The sequence below is a fragment of the Rhinopithecus bieti genome, unplaced genomic scaffold, assembly GCF_001698545.2.
Source record: "Rhinopithecus bieti isolate Rb0 unplaced genomic scaffold, ASM169854v2 scaffold_33937, whole genome shotgun sequence".
NCBI classification, from domain to species: Eukaryota; Metazoa; Chordata; class Mammalia; order Primates; family Cercopithecidae; genus Rhinopithecus; species Rhinopithecus bieti.
Window position 1 is genome coordinate 574465 of NW_016814873.1, and position 15546 is coordinate 590010.

Consider the following 15546-nt stretch of genomic DNA (forward strand, 5'->3'; position numbering starts at 1 on the left):
AGAAATGATTGGAGGACCAGATATTTGAAATGAATAGCACAACCCTGGAATTCTGGTCTACTTTCTTTTCTCTAAGTCAATAAAGAAAATAAGTCCAAAGCATTAAGCAGTTTTTGTTGTTTTTTATTTATTTATTTTTTGGGGGGAGATGGAGTCTCACTCTGTCGCCCAGGCTGGAGTGCAGTGGCATGATCTCAGCTCACCAAAATCTCCACCTCCCAGTTCAAGTGATTCTCCTGCCTCAGCCTCCTGAGTAGCTGTGATTACAGGCACCCGCCACCACGCCTGGCCAATTTTGTATTTTTAGTAGAGACAGGCTTTCTCCATGTTGGTCAGGCTGGTCTTGAACTCCCAACCTCAGGTGATTCGCTCACCTCAGCCTCCCAAAGTGCTGGGATTACAGGCATGAGCCACCTTGCCCGGCCAAGCGGTTATCTTAACTGCCAGATTAGCAAGGTGATTCTGGGTGGGCAGAGGAGTAGACATGGCCCCGAGAGACAGTGACAACACAGTCACACAGGAGCAGCCACAAGGCCAGGAGGTAGCCTGTGGGGCTCACCTGACCTCAGGCTGGGCACTCCCCTTCTGCCACCCCCTTTATACTCATCCCTGGTTCGAAAGCCCCAATATATTGGCACCCAGCCTGGATCACTCTCACCTCTGGGTTTCTCCTATGTGTTCACAAAGCCCACTGCTGATTTATTGTTGCAAAGGGCCCCTCTCTTCCCTCCGCACTCCAAGGGAACTGAACATCGAACGTTATCTTAATTAGCTGGCAGAGGACAAGAAGGGGCTGAATATATTGGAAACCTTGAGAAAGCCTTACTCTTTTATCTACCCGCCTCCTGCCTTCACTTTGTCCCCATCACAGCTCCTTCTGCAGTAGGTAGAGATGTAGGCAATGAAAGGGGAGGGCCCAGTGAAGCATTTTTTTTTCCAGTTATGATTGAGATCATGGGGAGACAGGATGAGGTGTGGTGAGGGTGTATCTCAGGATCCTTAGCTCTGACATGCGGTTTGCAGGAGAAAGTAGGGGGACCGCTGAGCTCTGTCCAGACTAGAGCAGGAAAGGAAGAAAGGGCGGCGATAGAGGTTAGCAGGAATATTTAATTATCAGGAGCAGGAACAGAACTGAGGGCATGCCCAGGTCCATGCAGGCCCTCACAGGCCCAGTGTTCCCAGCGGGGAGGAAACAGGAAGCTGTGACTTCCTCTCTCTTTTCCCTCCCTGCTCTTAGCCTCAAGGTTACTGCTGCTGAGATGAATTCCAACCTGTTTTAGTTGGCACTGTTCCCTGGGCACAGTAATAGCCTCTCAGTACTCTTCTGCCACAAACACCTCAAACTTCTCCTTTGAAATAATATTCATACAAATTGCTATTTCACACGTATTCTCTCATTTCATCATGCCACTCTTGTGAAGCAGACTTACCTGAAAATTTTAAGCAAGAAAACAGGTTTATGGGAGTAAAGTAACTCTCCCAGTCACATGGCTAGTGAGTAGCAGGTCTGGGACTCCGTAGCCTCTGCTCTTTCCTCTCTTGGACACCCATGCTGATTCCCTGCCTCTATGCCACCTCCCAGGCCCCTTCCTTTGGGCCTCAAGGGAACACTTTCTGCAGAGGAGGGAGGCCTCTGCACGCTGTTAGGAACAGAGGCAGCTCTAGTTTGGTTCCTGTTATCTCTGGGATGGGGAACCTCCAGCTCTCTCCCTGGGGTGGAGGCTTGGGGCTGCCCTCCATAGTGAGGTAACTCTCCCTTCTCCCCTCCCTCTCTGCCATTTAGAGTCCCTCTTACAGGCAGGCGCATGCGCATATACCCAGGCTCTGCCTCGCCCTGCCCCACCCACCACCAATCTTGACCAACAGGGAGGTGGTGGGTTGTCCTTTCCATACCCCTCCCTCTGAGGTGTGGGCGCGGGCTAGGGCTCGCCAGAGGCCCCAGAGGACCTAGTTCTAGAGCCTTCTGCCTAGAGCCTTCAGTGGCCTCTGCCAGTCTGGCAGATACTTGCAGACCTCTCTTCTCAGCGCCACCAATCTCTGATGCCCTGCGATGCTCACACTCAATACTTCTGCCTCTCCACCCGTGTTCTGGGCCAATGCCTCCGGAGGCAGTGTGCTGAGTGCTGATGATGCTCCGATGCCTGTCAAATTCCTAGCCCTGAGGCTCATAGTTGCCCTGGCCTATGGGCTTGTGGGGGCCGTTGGCTTGCTGGGAAATTTGGCGGTGCTGTGGGTACTGAGTAACTGTGCCCGGAGAGCCCCTGGCCCACCTTCAGACACCTTCGTCTTCAACCTGGCTCTGGCGGACCTGGGACTGGCACTCACTCTCCCCTTTTGGGCAGCTGAGTCGGCACTGGACTTTCACTGGCCCTTCGGAGGTGCCCTCTGCAAGATGGTTCTGACAGCCACTGTCCTCAACGTCTATGCCAGCATCTTCCTCATCACAGCGCTGAGTGTTGCTCGCTACTGGGTGGTGGCCATGGCTGCGGGGCCAGGCACCCACCTCTCACTCTTCTGGGCCCGAATAGCCACTCTGGCAGTGTGGGTGGCGGCTGCTCTGGTGACGGTGCCCACAGCTGTCTTCGGGGTGGAGGGTGAGGTGTGTGGTGTGCGCCTTTGCCTGCTGCGTTTCCCCAGCAGGTACTGGCTGGGGGCCTACCAGCTGCAGAGGGTGGTGCTGGCTTTCATGGTGCCCTTGGGCGTCATCACCACCAGCTACCTGCTGCTGCTGGCCTTCCTGCAGCAGCGGCAACGGCGGCAGCAGGACAGCAGGGTCGTGGCCCGCTCTGTCCGCATCCTGGTGGCTTCCTTCTTCCTCTGCTGGTTTCCCAACCATGTGGTCACTCTCTGGGGTGTCCTGGTGAAGTTTGACCTAGTGCCCTGGAACAGTACTTTCTATACTATCCAGACATATGTCTTCCCTGTCACTACTTGCTTGGCACACAGCAATAGCTGCCTCAACCCTGTGCTGTACTNTGTGGTGTGCGCCTTTGCCTGCTGCGTTTCCCCAGCAGGTACTGGCTGGGGGCCTACCAGCTGCAGAGGGTGGTGCTGGCTTTCATGGTGCCCTTGGGCGTCATCACCACCAGCTACCTGCTGCTGCTGGCCTTCCTGCAGCAGCGGCAACGGCGGCAGCAGACAGCAGGGTCGTGGCCCGCTCTGTCCGCATCCTGGTGGCTTCCTTCTTCCTCTGCTGGTTTCCCAACCATGTGGTCACTCTCTGGGGTGTCCTGGTGAAGTTTGACCTAGTGCCCTGGAACAGTACTTTCTATACTATCCAGACATATGTCTTCCCTGTCACTACTTGCTTGGCACACAGCAATAGCTGCCTCAACCCTGTGCTGTACTGTCTCCTGAGGCGGGAGCCCCGGCAGGCTCTGGCAGACACCTTCAGGGATCTGCGGTCGAGGCTGTGGCCCCAGGGCGGAGGCTGGGTGCAACAGGTGGCCCTAAAGCAGGTAGGCAGGCGGTGGGTCATGAGCAACCCCCCGGAGAGCTGCCCTTCTACCCTGCTCACCAACCTGGACAGAGGGACACCCGGGTAAAGGGCGCAAGCTGAACACGCTCCTCTTTCTGAGATCCACCAAGTGTAGGATCATCGAGTCCTGGGGAGAAGCTGCCCTCTCTGCCAGGCTGCAGCGCCCGCAGGGAAAAGTCTGATCTTTGATCCCCAACTCTGGGTGTGGTGAATGGGGGAGGCGGGGGCCCAGATCAGAGCTGGGTGTGACAAAGCTTAAGTCTTTATTTGGAGATGGGAAAGAAGAGGATCTGAGAATAAACCTCTGGATTATCCACAAATTGTCTTGACCTTTTATCCCAGTTCCACCTCCAGTGCAGTATGGAACAAAAGGATTCATTGCTCCATTTCTGCCTTCTGCAAAATATCTAGAAAACTTCCCTAAGGGTTCTAGGCTAATGAATCAGAGGTCAGTGCCCCGTCCCTCTGTACCCACTCCCCACCTCAAAACAGGGTATCCCTTGTCTTTCTCCAGTATCAAGGCCAAAAATGTCTGCTTCCCCTGTCCCCACTTTACCATCTCAGTGGTGACCACAGAAACTTGCTGCCCACAGAGGCCTCAGCTGCAAAAACTGTAGTTCCCCTGAAGGGATGCCAGGTGTGGGGTACTGCTGGAATTCCCAGCACCTGCCAGGCCCTGGGTGTAAAACCCTGGTGCTGACAGAGCGCCTGTGTGTCTCCCCTTGTATCAGGATTTGAAAGAAGTGAAGATAATGACAAATCAAAGACATGGGGGCCGCGGGGTGAAGGGAGGTGAGAGATTAAAAAGGGGAGGGGGCTGGGAGAACAGGCTGCAGGTAGAGCCAGAAAAGCGGAGACCTCAGAAAGTGGTGCTACTCTTCCTGCCTGCCCCAAATGCAAAGCCCAGAGTATCAATTTGAGTGTCAGAGCACCTGGATTCACACCTTTACCTCCAGCACATTACTTTACCTTTTTGTACCTCACTGTTCTCAACTGTAAAATGGGCTACTGAAGATTTAACAGTGAAATACACTGTTAGCTATTATTTATTTATTTGTTTTGTTTTTTTGAGACAAGAGTCTCGCTCTGTCGCTCAGGCTGGAGTGCAGTGGCATGATCTCAGCTCACAGCAACCTCCGCTTCCCGGGTTCAAGCGATTCTCCTGCCTCAGCCTCCCGAGTAGCTGGGACTACAGGCTCCCACTACCACGCCCGGCCGATTTTTTTGTTTTTTTTTTTTTTTTTTTGAGATGGAGTCTCGCTCTGTGGTCCAGGCTGGAGTGCAGTGGCCGGATCTCAGCTCACTGCAAGCTCTGCCTCCGGGTTTACGCCATTCTCCTGCCTCAGCCTCCCGAGTAGCTGGGACTACAGGCGCCCACCACCTCGCCTGGCTAGTTTTTTGTATTTTTTAGTAAAGACAGGGTTTCACTGTGTTAGCCAGGATGGTCTCGATCTCCTGACCTCGTGATCCGCCCGTCTCGGCCTCCCAAAGTGCTGGGATTACAGGCTTGAGCTACCACACCCGGTCGAGCTATTATTCTTACACCCTGTGTAAAATGGAGACAGAGAAAGGAGGAAATAAGCGCACAGCTGGGAGATGGGGATGGGGAACCATGTCTCATCTGGAATGGTTGTATATGCTCTGAGGTGGGGTATAATGAAAGTCTCACATAAAGAACTCAGAGGTTGGCCCCTAAGACCCTCTTGAAGGTGTGTTCTTCAGGACAGGGGCTCCTCTTTGGTTCCTGTATTTGAGATGCATCAATGATAAAGATTAGCCATCAGAAGGATTTTCTGGGAGGCAGACCCTAGAAAGGAGGGAGGCAGAGGGAAGATGAGGTAGAGCTCCCACTTCCACTGCCCCACCCCCAGGCTCTCTGGCATGACTTGTAACCTATGAGGACACAGGCTGCTCAGGCCCTGGGACAGCAGCTGGGAGCAGTGCCACCTTATTAAGTGCAGAGCCCCCTGTGAAGGGTAAGGCCACAGTGCTTCCAGGTGCCCCCTGTCCCACTTCCTTTAATTGCTGGGCAGAGGAGGCTCCAAAGAGGCACCCAATTCACAACAGATTAAGCAATGTGAAAGGAACTTAATTAGCCTCTTGTTTAATTTCCTCTTTTTGATGATGTTTAAACTAGTTCCAAAACTCCAGGTCTATTCCTAGCCCATGCAGGCAATGGAAAATCCCTCCCCATCTAAGCACCCATCTTCCCACCCCAGCAGCTCCCTCTGACGGCTTTGCTGGGCTCCGGATATTGGCTCCTCTGGGGGCATCTCTGCTTTATGGGCCCCAGAGGTAAATATTGACAAAGTATACACAGGTCCAAGTTAGAGATGAACGCATGCACAAAGACCTACTCTTGTGGGGGAGTGGAAGGAGGAGGGTGCAGCTGGAGGATGGAGAAGGGAGGGCTGGGCAGAGCAGGCAGCCTGGAGCTTCTCTTGGAATGGAAGGAAGGCAATGTTTTGGTGAGAACCTGGTCCCTGGGTCCCTGGAATACAAAGCCAGATGGCTTTGAAACTTCAGCAGGAGGGACAGAGGTTAAGGCCGTGGGTTCCCAAAAGTGGGTTAGGGAGGGGACAGGGGACACAATGGTCAAAGATGTGAGGAAGGGGCCTAGCTCTCAGGAGCAACCACATCAGACAAATGCTTGTGCCCCACGTTCTGGGGCTGAAGATGTGTGTGTGTGTGTGCATGCATGCGCGCGTGTGTAGGAGGGGGTTGGTACAGGGTGGCAGAAGGGACAGCACTGCTTGGAAGAAAGCAGCGGGGGACTTCACACCCACTCTAGGCTGTCTCCAGGTTTCCGCGTTCTGTCCTGTCCTGACCAGCATCTCTCACTGGATCTGTCGGGGATTCTAGGAGAGCCTGCATTCCCCTTTCTTGGTGGTCTCTGCATGCTATCTAATATCCTCACCCCACCCCCACCTACCTTCCTTTCCTACCTAAAGGTGCCACCCTCACAGCTTTGGGTCTGAGCTGCCTCCAGCTGACCTGGCAGACAGCTGCTGAGCCCTGTGTCCCTGTGTATGAAATCTGCAGCCCTGCTGTTTGTTTTGTTTTTGTTTTTTTTCCAGGCAGGGTCTTGCTCTGTCGCCCAGGCTGGAGTGCTGGAGTGCAGTGGCACAATCTCGGCTCACTGCAACCTCCGCCTCCCGGGTTCAAGCAATTCTCCCACCTCAGCCTCCCAGGTAGCTGGGACTACAGGTGCCCACCATCACGCCTGGCTGATTTTTGTATTTTTAGTAGAGATGGGGTTTCACCATGTTGGCTAGGCTGGTCTCAAACTCCTGACCTCAAGTGATCCACCCAACTCAGCCTCCCAAAGTGCTGGGATTACAGACGTGAGCCACTGCACCCAGCCAGCCCTGGTATGTTTAGGCAGAGTAGCCAAAGGAGAAAAGTGGTGGACTGGAACTAAGAAGGCCAGTCCCCTCCTGGCCTAGCAAGCTTTGTGCACCTAGGTTTCCCTGCCCATAAAATGAGAACAATTCCCCATTCTCAGGATCCCCTTAATGGCTGAGAAAGCACCTTGTAAAGGCTTGATGTTGGTGGATGAGAGTTACAGAAGGGGAGGGTGCTGGCTGCTCACCCAGCCTGCTCCCTACATGACTTAAATTCCTCTTTCTAGCTGAGGGCCTGAGCCCCCTTCTGCTAATCTGACCCCACAGGCTCCAGCAGGGATGTGAATTCATACCAACATTTATACAACCCTAGATTCTCACCTCCTCCCCTCCCCCCACAGCCCTAAAGTACCAACCGGAAAACAGGAAGTAAAACCAACTAAAACCAAGAACTGAAACCAGCTCATCTCTCACTGCCTCTCAAAGAGGGACAGTAAATGAGCAGCTCCTGTGACGGGTAACCCCAGGGCCCGACATCATGGAGATGAACAAGGGCCCTGTGGGGGCTGGATCTGACAATGAATAACACTGGGGATGGGGACAATAGGTGGAGGTGACTGCTGAGCATGGCATACAAATACGATGAACACACGTTTCCTGATACTGGAGTTCCCAGCATTGGAACCTGTATGGCCCCTTTGTTTTTATCCTTGTGTTTGTGAATTAAAAAAACAAACAAAAAAAGATTTGCAGTGGTTACTGTTGTCAGTGCCCGCTCTCTTCAGTGAGGCAGAGGCTGTCCTTGTGGTGAGAGGAAAAGGCCCCTTTCAGAGGAACTTAGGTCACTGCCTGGTTCTCTCCTACCATCCTCTTCAGAATTGGCAGACATTATGGGAGACAGTACCTTACGGAGTTCCAGGTTTTTAATTTTCCCTGATTTTTTTTTTAAAACAACAAAATTGGCAGAAAAAAAAAAACAAAACTGGGGCTGGTCGACATTTGAGGGCAGGGGTTCCATTGAAAAATCCCCCATTCACGCTGAGGTTTCAGGTCATGGTTGCTGAGGTGGAAGATGAGGTCAGGGCTCCTGGAGATTTCCCAACCCACCCTAGAATTTGTTTCCAAATGGCTGGGGAATAGGTCAGTTTAGGTCCCCCCGTTACTGCAGATGAAGGCAGAAGTCATTGTCTCCCCTACCCCTCAACTTCTTCAGAGATGTGGAGATAGGAGGCTTCGATTTCTAATTGCCTACGATCTCTTAAAAATATAAAACACGTGCAGTTGACTTTGGTACAAAAAAGAAAACAAAACAACAACAAAACATTCTGGTCCCTGTGGGTTTTTTCCCTCACCCCCAACAAACCATTATGGCCACCCCAACCTCTAGTCCATCAACTCCAGGAAGCCAGGTTATCTCCCAGGGCTTCCATGAAGGACAGAGAAAGGGAGAACAGCAGTAAGAGGTTGAGGGGAGAGGAGAAAGTGACATGGCCCTGCCCATAGCCCTCCTTTATTTAAAGGGCAGTGGGTTCTGTGGCTGCAGCCTCTCCTCCAAGACGGATGTTGCAGGGGAGGGTTGTTAGGGCAAGAACCCAGCAGTTGCATGGATGAGCCTGAATATACCCCAGTAGTGTTCAAGGACAAGGCCCTCTGATCCCTATGGCTTGGTTCCCATGTCCCTGGTCCTTTAAATCTCCCCTCTCCCCCCATAACTAATAATAAATAAATAAATTTTCCTAAAGTGGAGGGAAGAAGGCATGAACCACTGGCATCTGTGGTGTAGCTTTCGGATGCCCCAGGGGGTGTTGTGGCCTAATTCCCCCAGCTTCTTAAATGGCCCCAGGTATCTAAGGATCCCAAGAGCTGGCAAGGACAATCTGTAGTTCTTTCAAATGTTCCCTCATCATTGGCAAATTGGAGTCCCCAAGGTTAGCCCCCTTCAGTAATGTTCTTCAGTGGGGCACAGGGCAGGGGTGAGGGGCCCCCTTAGCTCTCGGAGGCTACAGCCTCCCCGTCGCGGCTCTCCGTCTCCTCCGGGATGTCCTGCATTCTGGTAAAGTCTGAAGGGGGACAGGACAAAGCCAGTGAGTGAGCAGAGACTCCCATGAGGAACTGTACCCCTATACTAACGCCTCCCCATCTGCAGGCTCAGGGGGCTCTGGGGCTGTGAAGGGATGACAGGGTTCTGTAAATTCTTGGGTGAGAGGAAAACCTCTGGCAACGCGGTAAGTGAGGTATCCACATCTAGGAACCAGATACACTTTTACAGTATCCAAAGATACAATCTGATTAGGAAAGTACAAAATACTTTAAGGTTAGAGCTTTTGGTAATTTTTTATTTCATGAACCAACTATAAAAACTTGAAGGTCTTTGAAACTTTTTTTACTTTAAAAACTGGCCTGGTGGCTCATGATTGTAATCCCAACACTTTGGGAGGCCAAGGTGGGAGAATCACTTAAGGCCAGGAGCTGGAGACCAGCCTGGCCAACATGGTGAAACCCCATCTCTAGTAAAAGTGCCAAAAATTAGCTGTATGTGGTGGCACGCGCCTGTAATCCCAGCTACTCGGGAGGCTGAGGAACAAGAATTGCTTGAACCTGGGAGGTGGAGGTAGCAGTGAGCTGAGATTGTGCTACTACACTCCAGCCTGGGTGACAGAACAAAACTCTGTCTCAAAAAAAAAAACTCTATCTTCCCAGGCACAGTGGCATGCACCTGTAGCCCCAGCTACTTGGGAGGATCACTTAAGCCCAGGAGTTTGAGTCCAGCGTCAGCAACAGCACAACACCCTGTCTCTAAAATAAAAAATTTCAGAGTGAGATCCTGTGTCTGGGTCTCCGGGTCTCTTTCTGTCGCCCAGGCTGGCGCAATCACAGAGTACTGTCAACTCAATCTGCTGGGCTCAAGCGATCTTCTCACCTCACTCTCACTGCCTGTAGCTAGGACTACAGGCGCACGCCACTACACCTGGTTAATTAAAAAATTTTTGGGGGGGCCAGGCACGGTGGCTCATGCCTGTAATCCCAGCACTCTGGGAGGCCAAGGTGGATGAATCACCTGAGGTCAGGAGTTCGAGACCAGCCTGGCCAACATAGTGAAACTCCAACTCTACTAAAAAATATAAAAAAAAATTAGCCAGGTGTGGTGGCGCATGCCTGTAATCCCAGTTACTCGAGAGGCTGAGGCAGGAGAATCAGTTGAACCCAGGAGGTGGAGGTTGCAGTGAGCTGAGATCACACCACTGCACTCCAGCCTGGGTGAGAGTGAGACTCCATTTTAAAAAATAAAATAAAAAATAAAATAGGCCAGGTGCAATGGCTCACGTCTGTAATCCCAGCACTTTGGGAGGCCAAGGTGGGCAGATCATGAGGTCAAGAGATGGAGACCAGCCTGGGCAACATGGTGAAACCCTATCTCTTCTAAAATACAAAATTAGCTGGGCCTGGAGGCACGCGCCTGTAGTCCCAGCTACTCGGGAGTCTGAGGCAGGAGAATCATTTGAACCTGGGAGGCAGAGGTTGCAGTGAGCCGAGATTTCACCACTGTACTCCAGCCCGGCGACAGAGCAAGAATTCCGTCTCAAAAAAACAAAACAAAACAAAACAAAAAAAAAAAAAAAAAAAAANTTACTCGAGAGGCTGAGGCAGGAGAATCAGTTGAACCCAGGAGGTGGAGGTTGCAGTGAGCTGAGATCACACCACTGCACTCCAGCCTGGGTGAGAGTGAGACTCCATTTTTAAAAAATAAAAATAAAAAATAAAATAGGCCAGGTGCAATGGCTCACGTCTGTAATCCCAGCACTTTGGGAGGCCAAGGTGGGCAGATCATGAGGTCAAGAGATGGAGACCAGCCTGGGCAACATGGTGAAACCCTATCTCTTCTAAAATACAAAATTAGCTGGGCCTGGAGGCACGCGCCTGTAGTCCCAGCTACTCGGGAGTCTGAGGCAGGAGAATCATTTGAACCTGGGAGGCAGAGGTTGCAGTGAGCCGAGATTTCACCACTGTACTCCAGCCCGGCGACAGAGCAAGAATTCCGTCTCAAAAAAACAAAACAAAACAAAAAAAAAAAATTTAGTCGGGCATGGTAGCTCACGCCTGTAATCCCAACCTGTTGGGAGGCCAAAACAGGTAGATCGTGAGGTCAGGCATTCAAGAACAGCCTGGCCAACATAGTGAAACCCTGTTTCTACTAAAAATACAAAAATTAGCTGGGCATGGTAGTGGGTGCCTGTAATCCCAGCTACTCGGGATGCTGAGGCAGGAGAATTGCTTGAACCTGGAAGGCGGGGGTTGCAGTGAGCCAAGATCACACCACTGCACTCCAGCCCAGGCAACATTGTAAGACTCCGTCTCAAAAAATAATAATAAAAAAATAAGTAAGTAATTAAATAAAAAAATAAATAAAATAAATGAAATTTTTTTTTTTGGTAGAGGAGGTGGGTCTCACTATGTTGCCCAGGCTGGCCTCAAAATTCTGAGCTTAAGCGATCCTCCTGCCTTGGCCTCCCAAAGTGTTAGGATTACAGGCATGAGCCACCATGCCTTTTCTAAAAAAACCTATTTTTACTTCTAAAGGTTGGGAATCACCAACCAGTTGGAGGAGAGAGGCCCCTCCTGCTTCTTAGAGTTCCACCAACCATTCATCATCAGACAAAGCAGGAAGTCCCTCCCTAGAGTTACTATAAGCCTCACAGGTCAGTTAGGGCCCATTTGGAAGCCAAAGCCCAAAGGCCTGTACGCAGGCTGCACTCTACCTCTGGTCCATGTCTCCGCCAGGGTCTCACCTCGTGGACTGTGGGGCGGAGACAGACGGCTGCTACCTTCCTCCTCGCTGCCGGTGTCAGGGTCACTGCTATCTTGTAGCCGCTCTTCGGGGCTCCCCAGTTCCTGCCTCTCTCGGTCCTCAAAGTGTCGATGGACAGAGCGAGTAGTGACAGGCAGATCCAGGCGGTCTGTGCCTCGGCTGGGCTGTGGACAGTGGGCAGGAAGAACAGCAGGCCAGGGACTGAGTAGTGCGAAGACTGGAAGTTCTGTTTGGCTGAAGGCAGCAGCTCTTCCCACTGGGGCTCACCCATGACTCCCCTTCAGGAGATCCACCACCAACTGGCCTCTTTCAGCACCACCACCCGAGTTAGTTTCCTCCACCCCTGCACCCATCTACATTTCTTTTCAGTTCTCCAACTAGTATCTCAATATCCTTCAAGTCAGTTGCCTGATTGCATTTGGGCTCAAATCCCCAACGGCCCAATTTCTTTTGGGCTCCAGGGACCCTTATGTCCACCCCAGGTCCGTTCACCACTGCAGGCCACCTTACCTGTGGGGGGTTGAAACTCAAGTACAGGGCATCGCCTGCAGGGAGGCTGCGCCGCCGAGGATCTACAGGTCTGCGGGCCCAGGGGGCCTCGGCTGGGAGTGGCTCGGTCTGGCCCAGGGCGGCCAGCTGCCTTCGAGCCTCTTCGGCCTCCCGCTCCAGCAGTGCCCGGGCCTGCTCACTCTCCCGGAGCCGGGCCTCCAGGCTGCCAGCTTCAGTTGCCCGTTCTTCACCTAGCCGCCGGCAGCGCCGTAGCTCCTCCTGCAGCAACGCATGTTGTCGCTGCAGTAATGCCAGTTCTGTGGCCTGCTTTTCAGGGGCCACAGGGGCAGCACCAGCCCTGCCAGCCTCCCCATCCCGAGAGTTGGCTCGGCACAGCTTCTCCCGCCGCTCAGGGCCCTCAGGGAACCGGGCTTCCATCAAAGTGTCCTGCTGGGCCACAGCTGCCTGGGGGTAGAATGTGGGCAGAAGGGTTTATCAAAAGCCCCTGTGCTCTTCTACCCCTCGCCCTCACCCTCCAAGGCCCAGGTCATCGCTCCTGGAGAGCTTGGGTTGGGAGGGTATTTAGAAAGGCCTGTTGGGATGACCATGCTCTACCTAAACAGGTATCTCTAGCCTGGCTCCTCCCCTTCCCCATTCAAGCCCTTGCCCTACTGACCTGTAGGCCATGTAGAAGTCCATAGAGATTGACCAATCGCTGCAACACCTCCTGAGGACAGACGGGGTGGGAACAGGGCCCCAGCTTTAGGATGGGAGAACTGCCCAAAAGTTGAACAAGGGTAGGTGTGGGGACAGTAGGATCTGGAGACATACTTGGATATAGACGCTTTCCCCACCCCACTCCAAACTGGGTTCTAACTTCTCAGACTAAGAACACCCTCCCTTTAGTCTCCTATACTATCAATTCCCATCTCACCTCTTGGGGTGATCTCAGCTGATTTCCATTTCGATCCTGCAGAAATGGGCAAGAACGGGGAGTCAGCAGGCACACAAATCCTGGGTGCCTGCCCCTGACAGCTTTGTGTTGAGGATCCAGAGGCTGGCTGTCCCTCTCCCACCCTCTTGCCAAGTCCCAGAACCTCTTGAGGACCTACCCTCTGGCTGGAGTCTGAGTCGGCTCTGCACAGTTCAATGGAGCCATTGAAGGTTCTGGCCTCACCATCTATTGAGAAGGAGAAAAGGATGGCTGAGCTCACTTCCCTGGGGCCCTGATACCACTCGATCCCTGGTACCACTCCACTCGCTTTGGCCCCTCCCACCTACTACCTTGGTCCCCTGCCCTGGCACTCACTGGCAGTGACCCCAGGACTCGTGTTACCACCGCTGTCTGGTTCCAAGGGCAGGGCTGGTTCTCGGGGTGTCAAGAGCAGTTCCACTCCCGGCCCCACCAGCAGGTCTTTCAGACCCTCCACTGTGGGGAAAGAGGAAGAGGTGAGAGCAGGAATGACACAGGACCCTGAGGGGAATGCCATTCACCCCCACATGTGGGACACTCGGGCATCCAGGGGAATGCCCCCTGCACTGGCAGTGGGGTTTCACTCACACAACCACTGATGAAGTAAAGGGCAGTAAATGCCTATGAGGCAGCAGGAGTCCATGCAGCATGGACGATATGGAGCAGCAGTAAGGACCACACGTCCTCCCCTGCCTTTCCCAGGAACTGGCCCAGAAGAGGCACTAAGGGCTGTTTATGGTTCATGGGGTTGGCATCCCACTTGTCTGTGTTTGTCCATGTCTAGTCACATGTCCATATTCTGTGACAGTGAGTGCTTGAGCCTAGACTCTTCCCTGGGAGCTCCCTCACCCTCACGGATGGCATCCTGCAGCAGCCGCTCGCCACGAGGGGACTCAAGGGACTCGGAGCGGAAAAGGCCCCTGGGCAGGGTGGGCAGGGCCATCCCACTGCCACCATCCTCTTCGGCCTGGAAATGGGTCATCTCAGCAAACAGCCCAACCTTCTCTCGCAGCAGCTCCACCAGTGCCCGGTCCTTCTGCTGCAACTCCACTGCAGATAAGGAACAAGTGAGTATATGAGAGGGCCTAGGGGATATGCAGGAGCGCCAGTAAAGGACAGCCCTAGGGGAAACAGGGTAGGGCAGGGCAGTGTGGCAAGACTTAATTTTGTTATTTTGGCATTTATTAAAAAAGAAAAAGGTTTCTAGGAACCAGGCGCGGTGGCTCAAGCCTGTAATCCCAGCACTTTGGGAGGCCGAGGCAGGCAGATCACAAGGTCAGGAGATCGAGGCCATCCTGGCTAACACGGTGAAATCCCGTCTCTACTAAAAATACAAAAAACTAGCTGGGCACGGTGACAGGCGCCTGTAGTCCCAGCTACTCAGGAGGCTGAGGCAGGAGAACGGCATGAACCCAGGAGGCGGAGCTTGCAGTGAGCTGAGATCACACCACTGCACTCTAGCCTGGGCAACAGAGCGAGACTCCATCTCAAAAAAAAAAAAAAAAAAAAAAGAGATTGTGGCAGGGGTTGCAGGTTGTCCAACAGTGTTCATTCTTCCCATCTTCCTTTAATGAGAAAATGCATAGAAGTTTCATCTGGGCACACATGGCTGCTCAGTTAACAACCATGTTTTCTAGCCTGACTTGCACATGACTATATTGCTATGTGACTACATTCTGGCCAATGGATATGAGCGTCTTCCAGATCTGCTCTTAAAATAAATGGGTATAGGCCAGGCATGGTGGGTGGAGCACTTGAGGCCAGGAGTTCGAGACCAGCCTGGCCAACATGGTGAAACCCTATCTCTACTAAAAATACAAAACTTAGGAGTGGTGGTGGGTGCCTGTAATCCCAGCTCCTTGGGAAGCTGAGGCAGGAGAATCGCTTGAACCTGGGAGGCGGAGGTTGCAGTGAGCTGAGATTGCGCCACTGCACTCCACCCTGGGTGACAAAGCGAGACCCTGTCTCAAAAAAAAAAAAAAGAAAAGAAAAGAAAAAAAGGGTGTAAACTCTGTTCCTTTACGCCTCGTTGCTAGGTGTGATACAGATGTGACAGTGGGAGCTGGAGTAGCCACTTCAGACATGACATAGAGATGAAAACTTCATGTTAAAGATGGCAGAGCTGCACCACTACTCTGCACTTCCCACTTTGAACTGTTACGTTGACAGCAATAATATTCTACCTTTTTGTTTTGTTTTGTTTTTTGTTACCCAGACTGGAGTGCAGTGGTGCAATTATAGTGCATTGCAGCCTTGAACTCCTGGGCTCAAACAATCCTCCCACCTCAGCCTCCCAAGTAGCCAGGACTATGCGGTCTTGCTATGTATGTTTTGTTGCTAGGTATGTTTCTCGAACTCCTGACCTCAAGAGATCCTCCCTCTCCCAAATCCTGCTGGGATTAAAGGCATGAGCTACTGCACCAGCCAATCTACATTTTTTTTTTTTTTTTTTTTT

General features: G+C 52.4%; 2 protein-coding genes across 2 annotated transcripts in view; one reads left to right on the forward strand and one right to left on the reverse strand.

Annotated features, from left to right (window-relative positions):
- The first annotated feature begins 399 nt into the window (after positions 1-399).
- On the forward strand, positions 400-4579 carry RXFP4 (relaxin family peptide/INSL5 receptor 4). The gene is made up of 2 exons (XM_017852501.1): positions 400-2910; positions 3284-4579. Exons 1-2 carry the CDS (start codon positions 2051-2053, stop codon positions 3543-3545), a joined length of 1122 nt encoding a protein of 373 aa, XP_017707990.1. The 5' UTR covers positions 400-2050; the 3' UTR covers positions 3546-4579.
- Positions 4580-7731: 3152 nt separating this feature from the next.
- ARHGEF2 (Rho/Rac guanine nucleotide exchange factor 2) overlaps positions 7732-15546 on the reverse strand; it is a 70666-nt gene continuing 62851 nt past the window's right edge. The window contains exons 20-27 of the mRNA XM_017852420.1: positions 13941-14176; positions 13428-13547; positions 13231-13298; positions 13053-13088; positions 12795-12845; positions 12140-12583; positions 11610-11793; positions 7732-8882 (exon numbers count right to left, since the gene is read on the reverse strand). Coding sequence (XP_017707909.1) covers positions 8809-8882; positions 11610-11793; positions 12140-12583; positions 12795-12845; positions 13053-13088; positions 13231-13298; positions 13428-13547; positions 13941-14176 — 1213 coding nt within the window. The 3' untranslated portion in view covers positions 7732-8808. The remainder of the gene's footprint in view (positions 8883-11609; positions 11794-12139; positions 12584-12794; positions 12846-13052; positions 13089-13230; positions 13299-13427; positions 13548-13940; positions 14177-15546) is intronic.

Bases quoted from the DNA above. Each gene is read 5' to 3' on its own strand.
- RXFP4 (XM_017852501.1), top strand. From the start codon at position 2,051: ATGCTCACACTCAATACTTCTGCCTCTCCACCCGTGTTCTGGGCCAAT. The intron at 2,911-3,283 runs ATATGTCTTCCC...TACTATCCAGAC, and splicing joins ACTTTCTATACTATCCAGAC to ATATGTCTTCCCTGTCACTA.